Source organism: Anabrus simplex, chromosome 1 (assembly GCF_040414725.1).
Source record: "Anabrus simplex isolate iqAnaSimp1 chromosome 1, ASM4041472v1, whole genome shotgun sequence".
Classification (NCBI taxonomy): domain Eukaryota; kingdom Metazoa; phylum Arthropoda; class Insecta; order Orthoptera; family Tettigoniidae; genus Anabrus; species Anabrus simplex.
In genome coordinates, this window is record NC_090265.1 from 1,081,329,448 (window position 1) to 1,081,356,441 (window position 26,994).

At 36.3% G+C, this 26,994-nt stretch overlaps 1 protein-coding gene across 3 annotated transcripts in view; it reads right to left on the bottom strand.

Moving 5' to 3' along the window:
- Positions 1 to 395: 395 nt before the first annotated feature.
- The window catches only part of Pi3K59F (phosphatidylinositol 3-kinase 59F), a 184,771-nt gene continuing 158,172 nt past the window's right edge, over positions 396 to 26,994 (bottom strand). For all 3 annotated transcript variants that reach the window (XM_067137214.2, XM_067137213.2, XM_067137212.2), the window contains 2 exons: positions 20,931 to 21,174; positions 396 to 2,671 (listed from right to left, as the gene is read on the bottom strand). In XM_067137214.2, the coding sequence (XP_066993315.2) occupies positions 2,440 to 2,671; positions 20,931 to 21,174 (476 nt within the window). In that variant the 3' untranslated portion in view covers positions 396 to 2,439. The remainder of the gene's footprint in view (positions 2,672 to 20,930; positions 21,175 to 26,994) is intronic.

A 26,994-nucleotide genomic window follows, 5' to 3' on the forward strand; every position in this document is an offset into this window, starting at 1 on the left:
GGGCACACAGGTCCACAATTGTTATAAAAAGTATATAATGGATACTTACATGTTTTATAAGACTCTTTATAAACAAACTAGTAATTTAACATCATTATTAAAAGTGCCCATGACTGGTGGTTGCCAAAAATAATTTTCTGGTCAAACACTGTTCAAGTACATAATTTTGCTAATATTAAGTCATTAACTGAAGCTGTTCAACATCCTAGTAACCAAGAGCTGACTGAAATATGTTTCTAAATACAATTCATAAGCTTAGACCTTTTCACATTACAAACTGGGTAGAACTGATCCAGAGTTATTTATGATCACAAAGAGAGAAGCAATTCCACTAAGCTTTGGCACCAGGTACCTATGGGAGGAAAGCAGTGGTGAATGCAAGACACTGAGTGAAATGGAGGTTCAAACAATATATTTAATTGCAAAAGAAACTTGTGTATTTCTTTAGGACTGCAAACAATACATTTCAAAGTGGAAGTACATTGTTTAAATTTTATCTACAAACAAGAACCTGGCAATGTCTACCTGAAATCTGAAGGCACATTACTAAAACATCTCTACCATCAATGAAATTTTTCGCTCCTACATCAGATTACTTAAAAGAAATATTTTGAACAAAAGTGTCATTGAAAACATAATCAGCTGGCACTTGCAGCTGAATATTTCAAATAAATACAACTTCAATTCTAAATTAAATCTAGTGTGACGAAAATTTAATGATTTGTCAAGTGCCTGAACACATTTCAGAACATAGCAAAGGCAACTGCCAGGGCATTATTTACACTATGTATCACATGTATACCAATCATGACGCAGTATATACAAATACGGATGTTGCTATGATCAACAAAAAACAAGAAATTATAAGCGACATCTCAATAACTTATTTATCTTATATTATTACTGAAATGTTAAGTACAGTACATTTACAAAACTATGTAACTGCAGGAAGATAAAACATCAGAATAAAGAATAAGTACTTAACAAACATTCTCGAACGAGTATTACAAACAGGAATTATTTGATTCTGTCAGTCCCTCAAAGCTGCCACTTCATATCACAAGAAACTCTTCTGTGTCAATTAAGGAACAATAGCTCTCGAGACACATACATAAATACAAATTCTCATCACAATTCTCCACCTCAAATAACCACATTATATTCGAGGTTACAACTTTGAGTACATTGTTACTATTTGGGGTTAATGGTAGATTAGCACACATCATAGGAAGACCATTTCACTATGTAAGGTACCGAGACAAGCCAGTCTTTGTTGTGAATACTGTGCACGACAACAACAGAGAGATGAGCAGATACCGTATATGGAAGGGACATACATCCAGTGGAATTTTATGTCAAGAATGTTCTCAATTGAATGCATTACTTATTATAAGAATAACTATTGGGAATACCAACAATTGCAACTTTTTTTTTTTTCACTCTACCGACATACATCTTAATGAAGTCTGAAAGTGAAGTAATATATTTAGCAAAAGAGAGAATAAAGTCTCTCCTCTAAACACTATTTTTGTGATAACCTAATAGTTAGAAACTATTGAGGTTCATCATCCTGTGTTGGTAAACAAACCAAAAATTTGTTTGTTTCCATATGACAGACATGTTTTCCCAGGCAAAATGTTCCATGCATAGAATTACACAATTCAAGCAATCTACTGAAGAAGGAAGAATTTTCTGGGACACTTAAATTTCAATGCAGTGAGCAAGAGTTAGTTTAAAATACAAGGGCCTAAGCTGGAGGTGAAAAAGTTGAAATGTCTATATATATACCTACTGTGCTGTACTTTAGGGTCATATTTTACAGAGAAGTTCAATGAAGAATATGTATCCGTTGAAAAGATATTTCTGAAACATGAATATTCCATTCTAATTTACAGAGGTGGTTAGAGAACTTGCTTCTATAAAACATTCGAAAGGCAAATAATCCAATTAATTTTCCAAGTTGAGGTGTAAAAATGATTTATCATTATAATTGAGGGATATTGTTCCTTAAATGACACGCAATTATGTGTTTAATAAAATATTACAGCATAGTGTGGACCATTACAATGAGGAACATTTGTCGAAAAGTTGTTAAAAACAAGGAAACAGTTCCCAGCCTTACATTCCACAACCTACTGATAACACTGTATTAGTACCCTAACAAGAATGTGCAAAACTTTCAAGCAATATCCATTCATCTCATTGGAGGAACACAACATACAAGGACTATATACAAACTCCTCCTCCATTCACCCAGCAACTATGAAAGGACAATATGTACAAAATTCAGGACTGTAATATATAAAACTAAACTTACTTCTATAAATATGTATAAAAGAAATTATTTTACATAAAAAAAATATAACAGTCTTTTGTCAGTTCACTGTTAGAAGTGAAATGGAAATCTGTTCTGAAATAAACACGACCCCTCCATCTCTCTCACTTGCGCCAGTACTGTGCAAACTTGTGCAGCTGCTCTACCAGTGCTGCCATGACAGCTGTGACAGACAGATCCAGCAGGTTCTGCATGTAGTGGACAGCTTCCTCATCACCCAGGTCCAGTCTCAGTTTGTCCTGCACTTTCTTAACAGCCTTGTCAGGTTCTAATGCAATGTCTGGTACACTAGCATCCACCATCAGCGAGAAGAGATTTAACATCAGGTTGGCATGCCTGAAAAAAATTTGATCTAAATTCAACAAAGTATTCTGCAGGTTATAGGGAGGACCTCTATTTCAGAGGAGGAACAGATGTTCATATCTCAGGAATGTGAATGAGAAATTTGATATTACAAATATTCCTGATTTTCCATCATTATTCCATCACTGTCATAATTACACTGTAAAACAATTTTATACTTTGTTTTGTTCCAAAATAAATATATGTGATGTTTAATGGGCCTTAAACCTAAATTTAAAATTGACTCATTGTGGTCTACTTAATGGATTGAGAAAATTAGATTTAAAAAAAGTTTTGTTTAACTCTTCCCTTGATGAACTTGCATTACATTATGTAATCAGCAGTGGCTTTTCAAGTGCATCAGGTGCAGTGAGGCTGAAATAACATTTCTCTTAACAAATATACATCATTTTTTGCATCACTGTAACTTTTACCCATTTGTTTAAACAAAACACCAATGAGTGCACCTTGCAATTATGATCACTCAATCAGCACAGAGCTCATAGCTATATTAAAGAAAGCACCAAAGTTGGTTTCCTTCATAAGTGTGTGTTGTGGTCCGAGTGCACCTCTCTCAATACCCTAATACAACAGTTGTTATGACGAGCTAGACCACCACCACCACCATCATCATTGAATGCATTTCATTTGGTTCAGCCCACAGACATAATGGAACATTTGACTATCTGGCATGACCTGGGATGATATTCCCCAAACACACCCAAATGTGTAAGTCAAGCTTCCTGCCTTCACTGAGCACATTTCAGCCCCAGTAGCATCGCTGCCAATGTCAGTATCTCAATATCACACAAACACAATGAACTGAAGACAAATTTATTAATATAATTTGTCATGAGAGTTGTGGCAACAGTTCCAACAGCTGCAGAAAAATTATGTTAGATATCTTTCTTTTTCTTTTTCCCCTTCACCATTTAAAGGCCCAGACAACTGACTGAATGCAGGATTAAATTTTAATCAATGTGCTGAAAACCCTATTACATTATTTTATACTGGTCAGGAGACATCAGTCGAAAACTGGCACAGCGCTTGAGTGAGCGGCGTCACTGTTTTAGAGCAGCCTCCTGCACTCTGTTAGCAGGTGTAACAGAATCAGACAGTCGAACTCACACAAGGGATATTAATTTGTTTCATCCATATGAAGACAATGTGCAGTATTTAACACACTGTAATTTAATACAACATAGAAAAATCCTCGTGCCAAATCAATACACATCACACTTTCGTGCATTTCACCAACCCAACAGTTTCCTATGTTCTACACATTTCAGAGAGCAGGACTATGAACTATCAATTAAATACAAGGCCAAACTCTTGAGACAAAATAGAAAGAAAGAAAAAAAAAATAAGGGGATGGGGGGGCGGGTTGCGCGCCCATGCTAAATATAAGGGGAATGAAATCTATTCCTCTTGCAAAGCATGCATCCACATACATAACTAAGTAATTTGAAATATTCTAAATACACTTTTAAATTTGTTATTAATCAAAGCATTCCGGTTCTTGCCCCTCAGCAGCCTGGAATCCTATGTATGTACTTCTTCCAGGGATATATTTTTCTTGGATTGCCTTCACTTTACATAAGATGGTATAATTTTTCTCTTCTCCCTTCCTAAAGAAGTCCATGAACTGACCAAGTACACAAACTGACGAAAGGCTACGGACCACCAGTTAGCATCAGTTTTCATAGCCACTCTTTCCCTCACATAAGGGAAATTCATTTGTTTCATCCATATGAAGACAATGTGCAGTATTTAACACATTATAATTTAATACAACATTAGAAAAGTCCTCGTGCCAAACAATACACATCACACTTTTGTGCATTTCATTTGTTGTTTTACTCTTTATAGCAGAAACTTGGAGCAGGAGTGGGCATCGCTTCACAATGTTTGCACTTACATCAGTCGGTGTTTCCCTGTCTTTTCAAAATAACAGATGCCGGTGGTTCATTTTCTAGTCTAGATGTTGTGCACTATGGTTCAAATTGATAAGACTTCACTTTTCTGGACAAGATTATTCATTCCAAACAATGTGCTGACACTGAGAAACACTCGCAGACAGACGGTTGTGGTGCACAATATCCTGTCGTAAGGCAACAGTGACATAACACTAAGGCAACAGTGACATAACACTGTCCCCCTCTCTAAAACTTACGAACTTCATATCTCGCAAGCTAATGGAGATTTTTAAGCCACTCTAGTTATCCACTCTATTGGTTATAAACTAAAACAAATCACACTAGGCCTACGCACTCATTTAGACCCTAGGGCAGTACACAATTATGCACACTGTATACCATCACGATCACACAGTCTTACAATGCTGTACATCAGTGTAATAGGATATGGTAGGTATACAAGATGGAGGGGGAGGAAAGGGGGATGATATAGAAGACAGGTTGGCTAATGTTTTGTGGGGAAGGAAATTGAGAGCCAAAGGGTCTACTTAGGGGCAGAATTCAGGACTGGTATTGGTGAGAAATTGGTACGAGTCACTGCAGGTAGAACACCAGAGGGAAGATGAACGGAGAAATGTTGCAGAGGAGGGAAGATGTAGGAGGAAAATAAAGGGTAGGAAAGGGAAATATAGAGTAGATGATGGGAAAAGGGAAGAAGTGAAAGAGGGGGATCATGGGAGGGAGAAAAGGGAGGAGGAAGTAGGTTCTGCAGTCATCAGGAGACCAGGAAGGGAGGGGATCAAATTGGGGGGGTGGGGGTGATATTGAGTCTCTGGTCATGGGGGACACCATTGTTAGATATACGGGAAAGTGTGTGAAGGAAAGAGAACCAGGTACACTTATCCAGAAATCAGGTTAAGGCAGATGTTAGGAAAGTAGAAGGGAAGGAGGTGGTAGTATTTCACGCTGGTACCAATAATGTAAGGCAAACAGGAATAGGTACTAACATAGTTGGGGATGTGTGAGATCTGGTTAATGCAGTTCAGAAGTAGTTTAAGGCTACATTTTAAACTCATTTTAACTAATTTGGATGAGACACTCGTGTGGAATTAAATTTAAATTCTAACACTGGTGATGGACCTTAGTATCCAAAAACCAGTTATGTTTAAAAAAAGTGTGTGCTGATACTACTGTATATGATTATTAATAATAATAATAATAATAATAATAATAATAATAATAATAATAATAATAATAATAATAATAATAATATTCATAATCATAATAATAATAATAATAATAATAATAATAATAATAATAATAATAATAATAATAATAATAATAATAATAATAATAAATAATTAATAAAAAGAGGACAGCCTGGGTCGAACCTGAAGTTGGAGTCAGAAGGCCAGCGCCTGAAATGTCAACCACTCAGCCCGACACCAAATAATTCACAACCATTCTTTGCAGAATTAACTAAGAGGGAATGTACTTCACATTTTCCCCAGCAGAACTCTGCAACAGTTCATACAGCTACAGTAATATTTCACAGGAAACTTAATATGCTTGCCTTGTACTACATAATATTAAATAGTTGACATGTGGCTTTCTAAATCAATCAATCAATCAATCAATCAATCAATCAATCAATCAATCAATCAATCAATCAATCAATCAATCTTGTATGCCTAGCCCTTAGTCCTGTTGCCTGTTACAGGGTCTGGGATGAGGCATATCTTATGGCCAGGTGCCCTTCCTGTCATCAACCTTAGTTGAGGAGCTAATGAAGACGAAGTGAATGATAGTGAATTAAATTGTGTAAGGAGACAGAAGGAATCAGCTGAAGCTTATGAATATAAAAATTGTACCGGCATTTGCCTGCAAGTGAAAATGGTAAACCACAGAAAACCATACTCAGGACAGCCCAACAGTATGGTCAAAGCCGTTCATCTCCAGAACATAGAGTTTGGCACCATAGTACATTAACACATGCAGCCACTCTGCTCAGTATTGAGAAAGACTGAAAATGAAACTCAGAATGGGGTAAAGATAGTTTGTGGGAAGGTTACCTTCATGGTGGAATGTCTAGCTGTTGCTTATGACATTGTTCTGATAACAGGTAACCCTCACACAGCCAAGAAACAAGATGAAGACCTATAAAATGTTGCAGCCAAAACAGGATTAAGAATTTCCTTTGACAAAGAAAATATGATTCATAGACTCAGGCAAAACAGATGACTGAAGAATTGTAACAGTTTGAGAACAATCACTGCATTCATACATTTAAATACCTGGGACAATTTCTCACTCCCAATGGAAATGAAAAGAAGGCATTAAAAGAGAGGGTAAGGAGTATGGAGATGACTTTCAGATTATGCTAAGTCCAACTTCACCTCCATTGAAGCCAAATTAACACGTTAACATACAGGGTCGGAACAGAGTGCCTTTATGGAGTGGAAAAACTGACAAGGGTGGCAGACTAGTTCTTTGAAAAAAAAAAGAGAAAGAAGATTCCTTCTACAAAATCTTGGATCCAGGAAAGTCACATAAGTTGAGATTGAACATGGAACACTATAAAACCATCAAAAAAATTATGACGACGATGAGGAAAAGGAGACTTAACTTTTATGGACACATTAAAAGGATGAATCGAGATGGGTTGGCCAACAGAATACTCGAAATAAAAGTGGAAATAAAACAGCCTTGGTAGCTTACACAGGAGCAAACGGACCTAGCAGAACTAGGTATCAAGGAGGAAGAGATATAGGACAATAGTATTTAAGAAAAAGGTTACGGGAATGAGCGATGCACCCAAATACCAACTGGCCAAGCCACGGAACAACTCTGTGAAAGAGCAAGAAAAGAGAAATCAAAGACTTGAGGGACTTTTGTGAGACTGCAAACCGCAACAAGAAGGGTAGGTAGACTGTGTAAACATGACCTACAGATGGCTGTATCGATGGACGAATAATAATAATAACAATAACAATAATAATAATAATAATAATAAGCTTTCAGACTGAACACAAAAAGGCAAGTCTACAATGAAGATGCATGTACTACTACTACTACATATCATATCATATTTTCATTATAAACTCTTACACCTTTCAGCATTCAGTCTGCAAGCCTATGTGAACCAACTAAACATCACTACAATCTTCTATTTGTAACTAGCTCTATGGCCTCGTTCAGGTCTATAACTCTTATTTTTAAATCATTAGAAACTGAGTCTAACCATCGTCTTCTTGATCCCCCTCTACTTTTCTTACGCTCCATGATAGATTCCATTATTCTCCTTGCCAGCCTATCCTCCTCCATTGGCCCAACATAACCTCACCACTTGAGCTGGTTTATGCGTATAGCTTCACCAACTGAGTTCATTCCGAACTTAGTCTTTATCTCCTCATTCTGAGTACCCTTCTGCCAATGTTCCCACTTTATTTGTTTCAGCGATCATTCTCGCTACTTTCATATCTGTTACTTCTAACTTATTCATAACATATCCTGAATCCACCCAGTTTCCACTCCCATCAAGCAGTTGGTCTAAAATCAGAAAGGTGTAAAGATAGTTTCATCCAAGAGCCAACTTTCTTACAGAACACCACTGATCGCAACTGCATTGGTTTTGCTGCACCTTGATTCAATCACGCTTACTATACCACTATCCTGGGAGAACACACATCCTAAATACTTGAAATTATCTAGCTATTCCAGCATTCTACTCCCAAATGTACATTAAATTCTCTTAGATTTCTTACCTACTGACATCACTTTAGTCTTGGAAAGGCTAATATTCATACCTTACTCATTTCATATATTTTCAAGTTCCAAGATATTAGACTGCAGGCTTTCGGTATAATCTACGATTAAGACCAAGTTGTCGGCATAGGCCAAACTGTTTACTGATGATGATGATAAAAAAAAAAGAAATACCTGTGCAGGTCACGAAGGCCCTTGGAGCTTTGGCACAAAATGGGATCGAGGTTAGCTGTATTCTAGGCTGTTTACTCCCAGAAATTAATCCATTCTGACTTCCTGATATATATATTGTAAAGAACAGGAGGATTTAGTAAACATTTACTTTATGAAAGTGAGAACGTTAATACGGAATAAAATTTATATCGTAATTCCTGATGGAGATTTAACGTCAACCTAATCAATACCTGTTGTACTAATGACGAGGTGTAATTGGTCAATATTTGTTTTACTTGTTTCAACCCATTATCAGCTGACAATTAATGGTAAAGAATAATCATTCTATTATGAACTAAGACACACATCAAAAATATACATAAAAGCAGTGGAACATTTATGGAGTATCCTTAAAATTAATTTCTTGAAAAAAGTGGAATATCATGTTAAAATCAAAGCACATTAAAATAATTGACTCTTCTTAAGTATTCTTAGGGTGCCTCTTAAAAATGAATGTCATGTTAAAAAACACTGGACATAAATTTGGTGATGGGTGCATGAATCCTCTGCATCATAAGCACGTGTGTGATTAATGAATACAAAGAGAGGTGTGCATTTTCATGTGATTTGATGTTAAAGAATGTCTGTTGTTCAATGGAATGGAGCTAAAGCATAATAAAACACTGTATCTTGGAAATCCTTTATATTAGTGCCCCTTGTTGAAAACGTCCTCTTTGAGAAACACTGTGTTTCACTGAATGTGAAGTGCACAATAAATTTTAAATGAACACAGGCTTTACCTTGATTGAATCCTTCAAAGAGAAGTGAAAATATCAAAATCGAGATGTTGAGAAATGTGTAGTTACAAATATGGTCAAATATAAATGGGATTTTTGTTCCTGAACATCAAAAGTTGGTAGGACTGGCCCCGTGCTTCTGCTATGCTTAGGTGGGACCGTTACGAGTGAGGAGAGTGTGCTGTTAGATATTTCCTGCCATTTCGTTAATAATGCTCACGATGTCGGAGCAACAGGTGCACCCCTCCACTGCGCAACACATCCATCCTCGCAAACACAGCTGAACCAACAATAGACTCGATCGCGCAAACGAGACCGTTACTTTGAGAAGGCCAGGCCGTTTGTGAGGACAACCACCTTCTAAACACTAAGTTTAAACTTTCTACACAACCATTCCACATTTTTTACTTATCAGCCCAAGTTTCTCACACAACCTCATTTTTTTCCATTACAGATTTGAACTTCATTGACGGTTTCCACTAGGTCACTTACAGTTTACCATCCATCTCATCTCCCTAACACAGCTTCTCAATTTTATGCCGTGGCCCTTCCGACCTTTTATAATAAGGAAAACCAACCAGCCAACATTATGAAACTATAATCAAGAATGGGACTGCTAGATTGAGAAGATATTGAAAACGCTGCAGTTTTAAAGCTTTAAATTTCATCGGTGCTTTTCCTTGTCAGAGGCTTTTCGCCTGCACGTTATGTCAGGCTTGGTTTCTCAAACGTTTTTGCTCCTGCTCCCATTCTAGCCAATTCAATGTGATGGGTTTCTACAAAGATAGATTTTCTGCCTGATTTTTCGACAGTGATTTCACCCCGTTTTGTATTGTTACAAAACCAATATTTTGTAAACTAAGAGGTCTGCAACCTCACTATGTGCATTTATTGTTCATTTCCATCTGTATCATTTGTTTTCATTTCTTTTCTTCTTAGGTTAACACAGTTTTTAGTTTCAATTATGTTTCACTGAATTTTATTGCAGCGAGCTGTTTTTTGCTCCACATGATGATGTAAATCTTGTATATTGTGCTAATTTTGTTTCCGTATAGGCTCTCTTTCATTTGTTCATTATGTTTTTGGCATCTTTTAGCGTGTTTTATATAAATTATTTCAACCCACCACCGCCAACTTTTCTTTTCACTGAAGATGGCTCAAACGAGCCAAAACATGTTTCAATTTGATTACTCCATCTAATGGTGGAATATATGATGTATTGAATTAGGAGGATTCACTCAATTTTTTCACCTTTGTGAAGTGAAAACCGTCAATACGGAATGATTCTAATATCTTGTAATGAAAGTCAGCAACACGATCGCCGCCCTCGGACCAGCATTACAGACAAAAACAACCTCCTCATGATTTGGTTTCTGTACAACCATTTAATGCGTCTTTTTATCATTTACCCGTAAGCCAATTTTTGCTGCCATTTCCTCTAGTTCCGCAAATAACTGCCTAATTTCTAATTCATTGCGGCCAATAAGAACAATATCATCCGCATATGCAAGAACTTTATGTTGTCTCCCCAATATGATGCCAGCAGGTACAAGAGCAAATTTCCTGATAATCTTTTCCAGTGCAATGTTGAATAGAAGAGGAGATAGTGCATCCCCTTGTCTCAGAAGAAGCTTTATATTCTGCCCTTGAGCAAAACATAGCTAACATTACCATCCATACACAGTTTGCACATGTTCATTTTATGGGAAGGCCAAACTCCATCATGATGTTCCACAGCCCTTCTCTATGGATTGAATCATATACGTTGTGCCCATTCGCATCTCGTAGACCATTTACAAAATGGCGGCATAGGAAGGTATGGCCCATGCGATCTATTAAGGCAATGAACTTCTTATTAATACGGCATATAGGAGACCATGCACGTCACGGAACGGACTGATTTGGAAGACACTGCAGGACAGTAGAGGCTTATTTTGAATTTTTTTGAAAAAAATATAGCAGCGGAATGATTGTTTAAAGATATACTCTTTAAATTTCAACTGCGGAAGTAAGACGCAAATACAAGCCAAGCTTTACATTTGAAGATTATCTTAAACTCCTGAGGAAGATATTGACTGTTTACAATCGGCGATAACATCCGATAAAATAATTCACCTACGTATGTTATAAAGAAACGAGATATTATAGAAATAAATAATTTGTGGTGAGATACGTTTGACTTGGGTACGGTGAGCAACCACTCTGCGATTGAAGAATAAGGACTCACCATATTGCAGAACCGATAATTTCGTATGAGAAGAAAGTTACCCCTGTGGTTATAAACTTAATATATTTATACGGAGAACTTATTCCAACCGAAGAAAACTTCGTCGTTTAGAATAGCAGTAGAACTATGGAATATATCATGACTGATTGCTCCGCAAAAGGAATTTTCTACGCTGTCTGCAGATTTGGAATGATGATTGTTTGCTAAATCTACATGATGGACTGAACTGGGGATATGCACCGGCGAGCCACAAGACCAGCTGATGATGATTGGACCGGCCAGCCAGAGGACAGGATGATGAGGATGAGCATCGGCGAGCCAGAGGACCGGCCGATGAGGACTGGACCTATATAGAAATAATATGAGTCACCACCTTATCAATACACTATTTTATTTACTACCAAACTGGTAAATAGGGTCAATACCGGTTTCGACCCCTAAGGGGTCATCCTCAGTTGACACATATAAATATCTATAAAAACATCACATATAATAGTTAAAGTTTAAAATTCATATGTCATTAGTATACTGGTGAGTACATCTTAGTTTGGATATGCATATATTATGGAATTTATAAGTTTGTTCTATTTGAGCTATTATGTAGGTTTTCTGTTCCTTTGTATACAGTGTCAAAAGTATTGTATTGGATGTAATTCATCCATTTGACAAAATGCTAGTGGATTGAATATGTACATTTACTGAGAGGTATATGCTATTCTATTTTACAATTTTTGTTTTACACAATATGGGGTAAAATTATTACATTTGCACACGTATGATGATATTAGGTACAATGTAGGGTCTTAAAGATGTACTATTTGGATTTTCAGTATCCTGATTACCTTACAACCACTACATGAAATGTAATCAGGATACTGAAAATCCAAATAGTACATCTTTAAGACCCTACATTGTACCTAATATCATCATACGTGTGCAAATGTAATAATTTTACCCCATATTGTGTAAAACAAAAATTGTAAAATAGAATAGCATATACCTCTCAGTAAATGTACATATTCAATCCACTAGCATTTTGTCAAATGGATGAATTACATCCAATACAATACTTTTGACACTGTATACAAAGGAACAGAAAACCTACATAATAGCTCAAATAGAACAAACTTATAAATTCCATAATATATGCATATCCAAACTAAGATGTACTCACCAGTATACTAATGACATATGAATTTTAAACTTTAACTATTATATGTGATGTTTTTATAGATATTTATATGTGTCAACTGAGGATGACCCCTTAGGGGTCGAAACCGGTATTGACCCTATTTACCAGTTTGGTAGTAAATAAAATAGTGTATTGATAAGGTGGTGACTCATATTATTTCTATATAGTGATACCAACCAATACGGATATGAAGCTTATAAATAATAAAAGAGGACTGGACCGGCGAGCCATGTGACCAGCTGATGACCAGGAAGACGTTATCCAACCAGAGATCCAGATCCTAACAAAGGGTCTAACCACAACCAAGGAATGGAGCGACATCCAGACCAAACGTAGCATCTGACGAGCTAAGTCCATACATTTTTTTAGTAGAGTAGTTTCTTGCAATCTACACCCTCAATCCAACTTCAGCATGTGCTGATTAATTGGTGATATTTATGAATTAATTAAGAACATGTGTGAAACATAAAGTGAAGTGTGAGATATTTAAGGCTATAAGATAAGATGGCAGTGTAGAATTAGAATTCTATTATATCATATACAGGCTACCGCACTTGCATACATACAGTAGAAACTAGCATGAGTAAATGAAAGAAGTGTTATTTGTGAAGACCTAGTAGCAATGAGTCTATATAACTAGTGAAATTTCGATTAATCTCGTTTACCTGTACAAAGATTACGTCACGAATTTACCTGCGCGACACAGATGAATATAGTTAAGTTACGTATTCCTTTCTTCATAGTAAGAGGGCATTGAACTCAAACTGCTGTTTTTAAGATAAAAGGTTATTAAACTGCGTTTATTACAAGGCAATTCTAAAATGTTTGGCATACAGTTTTGGGTGTATTCAGCTATATGTGTACGGCAATATGTATGCCGGTGGTATGATAATGTATATTTGAATGGTGTTGAAATGTGGTTATTTATTGGAGCATATTAAGGAATACTTGAAATATAGATGTTTGTTTATATTCTGCGGTAAGAGAAAGAATTGCTATTCGCCGAGGAAACGTTGTGTTAGATTTACATGAGGTGAGTTTCTGTGTCAAATGGAAAGAATATGTCAAAGTGTGAATATCGCGCAGATGACCATTTTAAGGTAAGATTGACATGTATTTTGGTAGAATTGTGAATCGTGACAGTTTTTATCTGACATTGGTAAATGGCATGTACCGAGTACAAGAGAGTTCTTTAACATACGGTTTACTAGGCTCATGGCTAAGTATACATGTGATATTCTTTGGTGCGGTGACGTTTCAATATAATATGTATTAATTTCATTCTGTACTGTCCATACGAGTTGAGTAGCTCGTACACATAAGAGATATTGAGTAAGAGCAGTTAGCTAAAGCACATTGAGCCGTTGATGGAGGAGTGTGTGGATCGGAAACTAATTGAACAGTTAGATAGATTGTTCATTTCTTTTCACGCAGATATGATTTCAACTGAAGTGTTTTAAATATAAAGAATAGGATAATGGTTGGTTAGGAGCCGTATGTCGTAGGCTCTAGAGAGGTATTGTCTTAGCCCGTAAGTTGTTATTTAAGCGTATTCAAGATAAGTGACCAAATAATCAGAGTTCAGATTTATGAATGGAAAATTTGGAGAGCAGTTTTACGATTTCACACTCACGCAAGAGTTTGTTTGGGAGATACATACGTAAAGATATGATCAGATTTACAGTCGCAATCTGACTTTATCCCATTTAATTTTTATTACGTTTCAATTTAGCAAACCATTCATTTTTATCACTGTGAGATGACTTAAATGTGGTGAGAATAATTTATATAATTAGCGTGACAGTATTCACAATGAGTATTTATATGGAGACCGTGATTGCTCAGTGATCTCTTGAATACAATTGGAGAAAATCAATTACATTTCGGAACATGGCTTCGAATATAGAAGTAAATAACTAATATGAATTTGAACATTAAATGAGAAAGAATGTAAATAATTTAAAGCTTAATTATTTTACTTTTATTTGAGCCAGCGCTGACTCTAATCCTTTATGCTTAAATATTACAGTGGAACCTCGATTATCCGTTCCCGGGAAATACGTTTTCCCGGAATATGCGTTCAAATTACGTGGTCCCGCGAGCATCGTAATTAAATCACGTTGTAAAAGTCCCGCATTATCCGTTCCTCGAAGAAACGATTTCCCGGATCAACCGTCCAGAAATTCCAGTCCCATCAACGCTAAATCCTCGATCAATCGTTTTTTAATAAACTGTATCTCACGAAAGGACGGCTATGGCATATTTATAGATCTTGGCGTTAACGCCCCGTCACTGCGATAATTAAAGCAAGTACTGTACCCGTACTGGAAAAGCGATCGGCGGTGAACTTGCATAAGGGACCACCTTATCATCGCATTCGGGTGGTATTGTTTAGAGAATCTCGGAAAATCATAAAGCAGAAAGTGGCCACAACAATAATTGCAAGGAGACACGGCGCATTCGACAGCTCTGCTTGAAGACGGAACGAGTTTCGTCGAATGTTCGCACTTATAAAACGTCCATATTATGTCCAGGGTTAGATGTTTATATTTTTACATTTTTTTCGTTCGTACTGCCGAAGAGGTTTTCGGCACTTTGCTCAGGGCACTGCAGAGTAACTGGGCTTTCAGGCAGGAATCGAAACTGCTCCTTCTTAAAACAAATTCAGTATTTTTGATATTATCCTACATGATTATGTTAGCGAGACCAAAACAGATGTTGCACCTTACATAAAAAATTAAAAAAAGAAAGCCATGGGAGGTTTTGGGATTGCCTATTACTGTAAGACTGGAAATTTTACGTTTTCGTGTTAAAATACCAAAAAACCGCAGTCGTTTTATTTGCGCACGTTACATTTTAAATGGTTGGTATCATTTCAAACTCGTACTGACATGTGCAGCGAGCGCACTTTACAGATGACCTCAAGGTCACGAATAACCGTAATTTCTGAAGTTTTGAGATTTCTTTTATCTTTCCAATTTGATTGGATTTGTGACGCGCAGAATTGAATATAATGCATTCGAGAACTTTTAAGAATTGATACTTACATTTGAAACCATGTTTTCGAGTTCAACATAACCTTTAAAAAGTCGATGTAGACCTAATTTGCGCGGTACGAGATTTTCAGAAACTGACTACGAACAGTATACCGGGGACCAAATTACAATGAAAGATTAAGAAATGAACGGGTTTCGCTATCATTTTGGGTGCTTTTGTATCTAATGTGCTTTATTTTATTAGATGAGAGAATTAAAAACTACTTGTGGTCGATTGTCGTTTGGCTTGGCGTTATTAGAATTTTCGAAGAGTTTGGCTAGGCTAATCAAAGTTGCTGAACTGAAAGTTGTTTTCACGGGAAACTGACGAAGATTCCCCTGTAAAACTGAATATAAAGTCTCGAGATTTTGAACTCGCGTATCGGTAATTAATGCGGTTTCGCGGTCTAACATGCCCGCCTCCCATCCAGAGGGCCCGGGTTCGATTGCGACAAGGTCAGGCAATTTTACCTGGATATAAGTGTGATTCCAGGTCCACTCAGCCTACGTGATTACCTTTAATTGTGCAGCTATCTAATGGTGAGATGGCGACCCCGATCTACAGAGCGAGGAATATCGGCCGAGGGGATTCGTCGCACTGACCATGTGCACCTCGTAATCTGCAGGCCTTCGGGCTGAACAGCGGTCGCTTGGCAGGCAAAGTCCCACTGGGGCTGTAGTTTGGTTTGGTTTAGGAGTTTTTGTAAGATTATAATTATACATATTTCATTTTTGTGATGTTTAGCCAAATTGTTGATGGTTTTCACTCATTCCCGGATGTTCCGTTTTCCCGTGTTGTACGTTTTATTTTCATGGTCCCTCGAAAAACGGAGAATCGAGGTTTCACTGTATTAAGATAATACTACCCAGAATTCAGATTAACTTACATTGAACATGATTTATTCAATAAATTTTCTTATATTTTTCTTTTAGAAACTGACTGTGTTTTGAGTTCTTTTTGGGTAACGGCTAGTTTGTAAGTTAGCTAATAAGTTTTGTAGATATAAGTAATTGATGAGTTTGACAAAAAGAAAGATTCTTTTTGAGGTTTTCGGCCACAGGTCCTTACTTGAGCGTATAGGTAGTCCCATGATGTGCATCTCAACAGACCGAGTCTCTTACGAAACCACGTAAAAAAACTAAGCATATAAAATCACAGATTTTATGAGCGATAGATGGAATACCCTGAGAAGAAATTGAGTTACCGGGAGAACTTTGCACTGACCGCTCGATAGGCGGCTGCAATGTTGAAGAAATCTTTAAAGGGATAATGAACCGACTCCTTGTGTTCCCACACTTTATCATTAATAGTCTTAATTGCAAATATGTGTTGTCTGTAGTGGATCTGTTACTACGAAAACCATTCTGATAGTCCCCAATAACATTTTCAGCAAATTGTTTCAAACACTGTAAAAGAATTTAAAAAAAGAATTTTGTAGGCTGTGTTTACAAGAGACATGCCACGAAAATTTTCAAGTTCTTCCTTATCCCCTCATTTATGAATTGGGACAATAAGCGATTCCTGCCATTCTTTTGGAATAACTTCATTGTGCCATATCCTTATATCTTATCTTTATTTATATTGTGGCATTTCACTGTTCACAACAAGATCCAATCGGAACAAAAATGGAGTTTAAGTCATCAGAACGTTGATATTAAAGTGTCAGAATACTACGAGCCGAAGGAGTAATGTTTTCGTCAAGCGCTCGGCGAAAAAGAAGCATAGAAGGCAGTGGTAAAGAATGATGTATGAAGACTTTTAAGAGTTATTATTAAAATTTTAACATTCAATTCGCTCAATATGGTCATACGTAAGAGGAAGAAAAAAACATCATTACACCAGAATACTAGCCATAAGATATTGTGAAACCTTTGTTCACAACTATTTTACGAAGTATTAGCACTACAGAATATTTCACGCCGCGAAATTAAATCATGTTTTAAAATATAAAGAGTTCCACATTGCTACGTCACGGTACACACCCAAGACGACGTATTAGCCAATACCATCAATTCTGAGAGGCTAAAGAACTGTAATATTGACAAGGAGAGAGAGAAGAAAAATATAAAGACACATAAATCTCCATAATTTGATTGGAATATTCCAAATTTTAGAATACTTCCAAGTTTAATCTTTCTAAGAGCAATATTCATTTATCACATGCAGATGGTAGAAAAGCATATCCATAAGATGACGACATTAACCAAACTGGCGTCTTGTTTTGTTCCAATTGCTCGAGAGACCAGCAGCATGCAATTAGAAAATGGAGGCGAGGCTACCTAGATGAAGGCCGCACAGGATGATGTTTCCAGCCCATAAGGACCCGTAACCAGACAAGACAGGTCCAGATGTTCCCAAACAGATGAGGGAAATGCCAGGAGCTGTGCCCGCATGTCCATCCACCCGGACATGAGACGACTACGGGGGATGCAGAGCAAAGATAGGTTTCTTTAAGTCAACCATACAAGTAAGAATTTTTTTTTTTTTTTTTTCAAAGTGCTATTCTAATTAATGTCAGTGAAATGATTATATACGAGAAGACGAATACCATAATTAGGTTAAAGGTTGATAGGTATTCATCGGACCTAAATGTTAAATCCATGTGTAGGATATAGTCAACCAGTGATAATAAAGCATCCGTTCGTAATGCTGTCAATGTAATATGAGAGGAGGTTAACTTTTTATCTCTTGGTGAATGTCATACGACGTTGTGATAAATATTAGGCTTATGTGAGAACTTATGACATCAAATAATAGAGGAAATGAGATCGTATGTAGGATATGTTTACTAAATAGAAGGATATGGTAATATTTTACGGAATTATTAAAAGATTGAGACTATGACAGTAGTTAGGTACACGGTCCATGATGACAGAAATACGTCAAGTTGGAATGAGTTAATGCAGTTACTGTGAAGTGAAATGCTATAATGATATGAAATGTGAAATGATGTTTTTAAATGTGAATAATGAAATGAGGTTATGATGAATTAATGTTGGTGATGATTATTGTTCTTCATGAGTGTGGTCATAGTTTGTTTTAAGGAAGATAGTATTCCAAGTTACGTATTTTTGCGGTAGTTAATGAATATAATTTGTCTTCAGTCGACCATTTATCCTTGAATAAGCCATAAGTAGAGTAGGATACGATCTCAATGACGTCCGTATGTTGATATCTTTATTGTAGATTACCAAATGATTCTTGATGAGGAAAATGATATTAAATTAGCCTACATCCATGTATTTCTTCTAATCGTAAGAATTTTCTCACATATTAGAGAAGCTTTGAAGTTTATTCCAATGCATTACCCGATATCACTGGTGACTTAGCTTCACAAGTAAGAGTTGTTGGTAGTAAGTGAAGTCTTCTCACAAGGTAGACCACCCAATTACAGTATGATTTGATGGAGTGATGGTGAGATACACTTGATAGCACAATGTTATGACATAGATATGCACTTGAATTAATTAATACTCTCAAATAAGAGAACAATTCGCATAATTTCTAGATATCATGTTTGATCATAATATTTTAAGGAATATATTGACTTAAAGGGAGTTGTCTTTGTCTCTATAAGAAGAAATGCCAAGAAATATGAAGACATGTTTGAAAGACGTGATACACATGAATTGTTTTAAATATTTCTGAAGATATTTCCTCATGTCAATCTGGTTGTGTATTTGGACACAAATAGTTTCAGTCAAGCAAAGTTAACTTATTGCAATGAATTAATGAAAATGAGATGAAAGCAAGTAGAATTTTCAGAATAATTTTTCAAGGATTTACATAATGAAAGATGTGATTCCAATTTTTAATTTATTCATTACCAAGTATGGAAACTGCATCCAACATTTAAAGACTCTCAGTCTACGACAGTGTATATAGTGTGTTTCAATGTAATTTTCATTCATTTAATTAGATGCATCTAATGTCTTTGTCTAACTTAAATTATTTTCTTTTCAATCAGATATTTTCAATCTAGTATGTTTCAATTAATATCTTTTATTGTAATGTTTTTCATTTTAAATTATCCTAATTGGAAATTTTATTTCAATTCAATGTCTACAACTTAACATTTCAAGATGAATTTCAAGACATATCTATGCTCATTACATACCATTTCAAAGAGGAAATCTGGACAACCTTTTGTGTCTAACCTTTCTTGATTTATAATAAATGACGCATAGAAAAAGTTAACCATTCTTTTAATGACTTGTAGAATAGTTGCTTAGATGTAAGTGCTAACAACTTGGTAATTTTGTAAGCCGGAGGTGGAAAATAACTAGGAATACGGGTAGGAGACGTCCTCTGCGTAAGTTAGGTATTTCCACTAGCATAAATCGGTGATCCTTTCTCTAATGCGGAACCCATAGCCCGTAAACTGTGAACAGCGACAGATATGATCATATTTGAGCTAGCCTGGATCTTGTGCGTCTCGACCGGGACGCGGGAACGGCGCAATATATATATATATATATATATATATATAAATATTTATGTAATCTTTCTCCACCGTATTTAATAAGCTCAGCAGGAATGTTGTCACTACCTGAAGCTTTATTGTTTTTTAAATTTATAATACTTTGTAATACCTCTTTATATGATGGCTCTGGTATTTGTTTTTCTGATGGGGAACTAGATGGTTTACCGATAAAGGTTTCTGGATCATCACAGTTCAGCAAGGAATCAAAGTATTGCTTACAGTAATTTAATAATTTGTCCCGATCAGCAATTAAATTTCCAGACTTATCTCTCATAATACTGGATCTTGGTGGAAATCATTTTTTAATTGTGTTGAAAATTCTATACATCTTGTGGATGTTCCTGTTTCTGTAGTCACCTTGGATTGATGCTATTTGTTGTCTCAGGTAAACATTTTTCTTTCTATGAATTAATTTACTACATTCTTTCTGTTTTTCTCTGTTTAGTTCCTCAACATCTACATTCTTATTATATAATAATAATCATCACAACAACAACAACAACAACAACAACAACAACAACAACAACAACAACAACAACAACAACAACAACAACAACAACAACAACAACAACAACAACAACAACAACAACAACAACAACAACAACAACAACAACAACAACAATGTGAATACCTGAGTGGCTGGCTAAACAGAAGCTTATTTAACAATGGATGAGAAATACAAACCTGCGTAAATGGAGAAAGGCAGTATAACACTGTTTACGGAATTCCTGGTAATGTTCCGAGTTGATCCCTCCCATGGCCTCCACCATCTCCTTACTGAGCTTCATGGGAGGAGGCAGAGGCTTGGGATCCCGTCCAAGGATGTATCCAAAGTCTATGTGGAACAGTTTCCCTGACGTAGTAAGTAGCAGATTGTCCAGATGTCTGTCACCCACTCCCAGAAGGTATGTGATTACACAGTAGCCAGCTAAAAACAAAAATGGCACTCACTTGTCTATTCATTACATAAAACATGAACATTGTAAGTCATCCTAACAGTGAAACTTGACCAGTGAAAGTCACTTTCCCAATTTTAACCCATGGACACATGAGGACACCAAGATTTTTTGGTTGGAAAAGAAACTGTATTCTATACTTCATAACTATTTTATAGGAAGATATTAGGGTAACCTTTCCTTCAATCATTATGAAGTAAACTATTGATATATCTGAACACTTAAAATTTTTGAGCAAAGTTTTCTCATGGCCTGTAAAGTGTTTTGATGTTCCCATAAATTAAAGCACTGTTTTCTGTGATTTCCGTTTGTGACTTCTATACTGCTAGAATTTTGCAGACATAGTCTCTAGTTTGTGTACATCCAGTGTTTGCTTTTATTTGCTGCATTATTGTTTAATTTTTGTTGTAATTTGAATGTCCTCAAACAATGATACTGGGCACTCTGATATTCTCAAGCATGTTGACCACTTTCTCATGCTGCATTTGTGAACCAGTTACCACTTACATTACCATTCTGTACACTGTGGGAGGTCCCTTTGACTGTCTTGGCTTGTAGTACCTTGAATTATATTTCAATTTTATATTCTGCATTTTGCTCCTATGGAAACATGTGGTGAAAGAGAAGAGTTTGCTCCAAGTCTTCCAGCTAGTTATTTGAGTAAATCAAGAAAGTGGTGCCCCCAGGGTTGCCAATCTGGTGATTTTGTCACCAGATCTGGTGTTTTCAGGAAGGCGTATGGTGACAAAATTTGAATTTTGCGACAAGTCGAAAATATGGTGTTTTTCTTTAAAATTTGGTGACATATATGGTGATTTTATAATAAAATGTCAATGTAAAAAGGAACTACGGTCATGAGACGTATAACTTAGTAAAATATTATGACCTAGCCTATCATATAAAATATGATCTTAACATGTTTACGTATGCGACTCGCTTGACAATAAAACCAGCGCCATTGTCGCGTGTGAGCAAGAGCGCTGGATTTTTAACAGCATCAGTGTTGTATTTCCGTGCATTATTGATCTTATTATTAAGGTGAATAATAGCGCGGTCGACATCATTCTTACTTGTAATAGTTGTAACTGGAAAAGTTAGTATGAATCATGCGAGGAGTCCAGCTCCAGTGCCAATGTCGCTGTGTGATTAAAGATAGTGCGCTGGACTTTTGAGTTGTGATTGTGTGGTAGTGTCTACTTCTTAATTTATGTTAAATGTGTTAATTACAGAGTTAGTGTAGTTGGGAACCATGGGGAAGCCTCAGTATAAACAGCGATTTAGAGAGGAATGGCTTAAGGATGATAGGTATAATAAGTGGTTACTAAAAGTAGAAGGAAATGCCACAAAAGGCTTTTGCAAATACTGTAAAACTCAACTAGCTGCTAAATTAGGAGATATTGATAAACATAGGAACACTGCTAAACACCTCAAGGCAGCCGAACCCTTTAGTTCTAATAGGCAGAAAACTTTAAATTTTAAACCAGTTAATATTGAGACAAATTTAGTGGAAGGAAGAACGGCACTTTTCATAGCAGAACATTGTTCGGTTCAAGTGGTTGACCATCTTAGCGAGTTGTGTAAAGTAAATTTTCCCGATAGCAAAGGGATTAATAATTTGAAGTTGCATCGTACAAAATGCACTGCTATAATACAAAACGTGTTAGCTCCTCATTTTGAAAAAGACTTGATAGATGATTTACGTGAAAGTGAAAACGGTTATAGTTTGTTGTTGGATGAAACGAATGATATTTCAGTTACCAAGTTACTAGGCATTGTTATAAGATACTATTCAAAAAGAAAAAGAGAGATTGTCGTGACATATCTACAGTTAGTAGAGTTGTCAGAATGTACAGCTGATGCTATAGTTGAGGCTTTGGAGAAATGTCTGTGTAATAAAGGTTTGGATTTGACTAAATTACAAGCAACAGGAACAGACAATGCGTCTGTTATGGTAGGCATAAAACATGGCGTGTATGTAAAGTTAAAGGCTAAAGTGCCAAATCTACAATTAATCAGATGCGTTTGTCACTCTCTACAATTGGCAGTTTCACATGCATCAGGGTGTTTACCGAGGAACTTAGATTTCCTCTTAAGGGAAAGTTACAATTGGTTTTCACAATCATCTCTACGGCAGGTTGTATACAAAGAACTATACGAGACAACAAATGAAGGCGACTCTCCCCTGAAATTAGTACAGTTAAGCCAAACTCGGTGGCTGTCCATCGAAAGTGCAGTGACAAGAATAATGCAACAGTGGACCGAGTTAAAAACACACTTTGAAATCGCTCGTCTTAAAGATCGCTGTTATACAGCCGATATTTTATATTCAATGTATAGCGACCCTCAGAATTACTTGTACTTGTCTTTTCTGAAGCCAATTTTGGTTGAAGTGCAGACCGTAAATAAGAAGTTCGAAAGTCGAAACCAAGATCCTACAAAATTATTAGGTGACCTAATCCTTCTCATTAAGTCATTATGCACCAAGGTTCTACTGCCCACTGTCAAAGTAGATGTCCTGAAAACAGAAATTAATAATCATCTGGACCCAAAGCCCTATCTAGGTTATGATTTCGAAACTAAAGTATCATCGTCCTCGCTTTCTGAAGACCAACAGAAACAACTACGCGATAGATGCGTGCAATTCATTGTTGAACTTATCCAACAATTGAGGCAAAGATTACCTGAAAATATAGGGATCCTTGAAAAAATGTCTCTCTTTTCACCCGAAAATTGTTTAAGGCCTTTTAAGTTGCAAATTATTGATATAGCACAACTCTTTTATGCTGACAATAATGTTATTGCGAAAGTAGAAAACCAGTGGAGAAATCTGCATCATATCCAGTGGACTGAAGTTAAGGACACTGTGAAATTTTGGGCAGAAGTTGATATGTATAGGGATTCAACTGGTGAAAACCCTTTCAGCGAACTTGCAAATTTAGCTATATCGACTCTCGTACTTCCTCATTCTAATGCGGATGTAGAACGAGTGTTCAGCCAAGTCAATATAACTAAAAATAAACTGAGAAATAGAATGTCAATACAAACTCTCCATTCGGTCTTGTGTGTAAAATTTGGATTGAATAGGACAGGGAAATGCTGTTATACATACGATCTACCGAAAGAAGTACTGCAGAAAATAGGCACATTAGAGTCATACATCTATCCGGGTCAAGTACCCTCAACTTATACAGATCAGCCATAAATAAACAAATATAGTACAGTTTTTAATTTGTGTATATAGTTTGCAATTAAATACACTTATGTTAGGATTACGACAATTGATAACACGCAGTGAACATTTTATTATTATAATAGTGCTAGTGTTTGAGTGTGACTTGTATTCAATTGATCATATGGCTATAATATAGGCTAGACCTATCTTTACAAGAGGACACCATTAGACTTACTAAACTTTAGAGGCAGAACAGCACAACTGAAAGGAGGTAAGTGTAAATTTAATGCATTATCTTACTACATCTGGAGAATTTATAGAGTTTTCAAATCCAGATCTGGAGATTTCTGGTGTTTTTCAAATCCATATCTGGTGATAATGAGTATCTAGGAGTTGGCAACCCTGGGTGCCCCTTTACTGAGGAGAACACAGACTGGAAGAAAGAAAATATCCAATATACAAAACTGCCAGATAAGAGAAAATACTGAAGTGAAACTGGAGAGAATGAAGTAGAAAGTCCAATCTCTCTCACCGAAAGAAATTTTTGAATTTTTTTTTTTTTCATGAAGGGATACTTGAACACGTTGTAAGGGAAACTGTTTAATATCTTGTTAAGTAAAATAATATCTCAGATTTTACTCTCAGCCCTCATGGACTAAGGAGTTTTGAAGGCTTCCTTATTTTAACTGGATGCCACAGTTTACCTTCAAAAATGTATTGGTCTAAAGATGAAGACTTAGGCGTAGAAATTATCAAAGAAGCAATGCCAATAAATATCTGACATTGATGGCACTAATTCATTTTTGCAGTAATGATCTTGTCAATAAAATCAAGTGACAAGGGCTTCAAGATATGGCCTCTGTTCGAGATGATGAATGCAGATTTTCAATTGTTTGGAGTGTTTAAAGAATGTCTAGTGGTGGATGAAATGATAGTGAAATACTATGGGCATAATAATCTGAAAGGCAAGCCTATTAGATTTGGGTACAAGTTATGGGCCCTGTGTGGATCTAGTGTTTGCTGTTTTAATTTCAATCTGTATCAAGGAAAGAATCAGACCAAGAGTGAAAGACAGTATATGTTACTAGGATTCTGTGTTCTGAACATGATAGACTGTGTGGACAATCCTAGGAGTCACAGTGTTCTTTGACAACCTTTTCACTAATCAATACCTCTCGATTTATCTCTGATCCCTAGGATATAGAGCAAAAGATACTGTGAGGGAGAATCGAACAGGTGACTCTCCTTTGAAACAGAGCAAGAAGTAGAAGAAAACCTAGAACCTATTGTCAAAATTGCAATGTGACCCTCTGCATACAATGTTTTGATGTGTATCATAAGAAGTTAGAGGCGATGTACACGACAATAGAGCTTGGAGACTTGACATTTTTACGCCCAGCATCCTCATATGAGAATGGGTATTATCTGCTTATCTATGACACTTATCCTAAGTGTTTCCTAATAGATGATGTATCTTAACACAATGTCCAAACATTTCTCTGATCATGTAATTTCTCTGAAAACAATTATACTACCGATCATCTCATTTCTTAACACAATTTCATTTCTGCTTATCAATATGATTTTCATGTCATAGCGGTTTCTCACTGCTACATGAAACAGTAGTTTTCCAACTTACATAATGTGTCACTTTCTGGTAACATAAGTTATTATTAGCTATCTCTAGCAATGCCAGATTTGTGTTCAAAACAATACTTCTTTTCTCTAATATTTTACTGAACACAAGATGTCCCTATATTTCTTATAAGGCAAGTGAAAATAAATTGATGCCCTGCCCCATACAACTGATTGGCCACTAAATATGGGCTGCCAACATCATACAATAGAGGAAAGCATCCGATAGGCCTCGTATTTTAATAATTCTGTCACTATTCAGGATAGTAGTATAAATAACAGCCCCACTGACCCTGTGGAAAGGGAGGAGAGACCCAAACTGCCATGGACCCTTTCTTGAAATACTACATTAATGTTTTGACTTGACAGTTCCGATAACAGGGAAGCACTACAGTCAAATTTCAAATCTTTCAACACTGCTTGCACATCATATTCTTGCTGCTAGCATGTCAGCAAGCAGTATTGCTTCGGCACTTCTTACAGGTTGTGCATGTTCAAAATGATGCTGTGTGACAATGTGGGAAGCTTGTAAATAGATGTGTGACTAATAATAATAATAATAATAATAATAATAATAATAATGATGATGTTATTTGTTTTACATCACACTAACTACTGTTTTACGGTTTTCGGAGACGCTGAGGTGCTGGAATTTTGTCCCGCAGGAGTTCTTTTACGTGCCAGTAAATCTACCGACATGAGGCTGACGTATTTGAGCACCTTCAAATACCACCGGACTGAGCCAGGATCGAACCTGCCAAGTTGGGGTCAGAAGGCCAGCGCCTCAACCGTCTGAGCCACTCAGCCCGGCGGGATGTGTGACTTGGACATTGCTGCTGCTGCTTATCAGGTATTCATGCAATGCAATTTGTTTCCTCCTCAACTGAGCTGTGCTTGCAGTAACATAAAACCTATTGCCAGTTATACTTACAGGCTACTGGTACTCAAACATTTTCATTAAGTTAAAATCACAATGGTGAGAAAT